At 44.6% G+C, this 1754-nt stretch overlaps 1 protein-coding gene across 1 annotated transcript; it reads right to left on the bottom strand.

The window, feature by feature from the left end:
• Window positions 1-428: 428 nt before the first annotated feature.
• Window positions 429-1609, bottom strand: H257_19273 (hypothetical protein; the record flags this gene model as incomplete). Its single annotated transcript, XM_009848419.1, has 2 exons — window positions 429-791; window positions 1541-1609. The coding sequence occupies 2 exons, from the start codon at window positions 1607-1609 to the stop codon at window positions 429-431; spliced, it is 432 nt and encodes a 143-aa protein (XP_009846721.1).
• Window positions 1610-1754: the final 145 nt, after the last annotated feature.

Genomic DNA, 1754 nt, shown 5'->3' with positions numbered 1-1754 from the left:
ATGATCGAAATACATTTTCAAAGGCTTTGGCATCGTGCACAAATTTTCTCGCAATCTCACCGGGTAACGAAGGCAGGTCGAGCCAAGTCGTGGAGTGCCTCGATTGCCACCCATCGACGTCGGTTAAAAAAATACACGTTATCCGGACTCGCAAATTTGTTTGCGAGAGGCACTTGCGAGATATTTGGCAGTCACCCAGTAGCTACCTATTACACAATTTAACAGAGATAAAAACAATATGATCCACTCACTTCGAAAGTTACATTTATTTGTAACAGTCGATGCACTAAAACGAAACAACCTTGCAAATGATCAGTGATACCTCTTTGAGTTAAAATAGTGTAAATTCTGAAGTGACTGAGTTACTGATGAAAACTTGAATGACTGAAAATTCACAAACTATCGTATCAAATCAAGTTGTATTACTGTTAGTACAAACGACTGCGGGTAGCTCGACCCAAGTCCAATGCAGCTCTCTCTTGTCGATTCAAATGATAGCGGCGCTGCGTCTCAGCACGCTTACGCTTCTTTTCATTTGCCATCCTTTCGTAACGCGCCAAGACCATTCCATAAAAGGTTTCGTCTTCAAGACGTAGGGGCATCAACGACAGGTGAAAGTTCATCAGGGCAAACGTCGTGCGTTGAATAGCACAATAGTTCTTCGCCGACCACGTGACCGACGCGTACGTGGCCTTCCACAACGCACACACCCGCCCAAAATAATTCTCGACGATCACCCGATCGGATGAGATCAAGCGATAGCGCTCAATGTCACTAGCATCCAACGCAGCCTACACTGGGAGGCGCTTGGGATGGATCCCACGCATAGTGTTGGCAATACCAATGTACCCCATATCAACGAGGCACACCCATTGCTCTCGATATGTTGAGATGCGGATATGTTTACGCATTATACCTGATATTCGGTTTATCAATCAGGTTTTATCGAATCTTTTTATACAGTAAAATTTGCAGGCATTTTTTCGCCCCAACGTTGCATCAAATCAACTTATCAAAGATAATGTTTGAGTTTTACAGTGCTCAAACTATTTACCTAAAAATTGCGTTTATATCGACGCCATCAGTGGGGTGACAGTCAGAGGAGAACTTGGACAGCACTCGGCCTGCAGGTCAGGTATCGACGTGATACTTTGGGGGTGTACCTACTTTCATCGTTTAGATGCTTGGCCTAGTTTCATGAGCACACGGCAACGCAATATCGCCGAAAGCAAGGCGAGACTCAGCTATAATTTCGCGTACTAGGTAAATTGTCAGGAACACCAGTGAAGAACCAGGTAGTATCATAACAACTGATTGTATCAGTTATATAATTTGTGAGAGTACATCAAGTCAGACATCCTGTCATTGATCAGTACATCAATGTACGACCAAGTGATGAGTTATATTGTAATTCAAATAGGTTAATTACAATATACCTGCATCACTGATCATGATGATACCTACTGCTCCTAAGCTCTATTAAGTACTCAAAGAACTCAACTTCACTTTTAGTTTCTCATTTCGGAGTTGTCGCTATCACAAAGGTCAATGATTTCCACGTCTGCTGCATCTTCAGCTGGGCGAGGGGGGTCTTCTCGATGACTCTCATGATCAGTGTTTGGGAGAGGGTTTGTGGTCGGCTTGGTGACGGTGGACGCTGGGGGACAAATGTGGGCCGGTCAAAGTGGCGTACGGAGTCATATGACCCAAAATACGACTGCGTGGAGGGTCATTTCGCGCCGGCTTAGCGGCTG

Source organism: Aphanomyces astaci (assembly GCF_000520075.1).
Source record: "Aphanomyces astaci strain APO3 unplaced genomic scaffold supercont1.450, whole genome shotgun sequence".
NCBI lineage: Eukaryota > Oomycota > Saprolegniomycetes > Saprolegniales > Verrucalvaceae > Aphanomyces > Aphanomyces astaci.
Note: the sequence above shows the minus strand (reverse complement) of the source record. Positions and strands in the feature narration are given on the sequence as shown.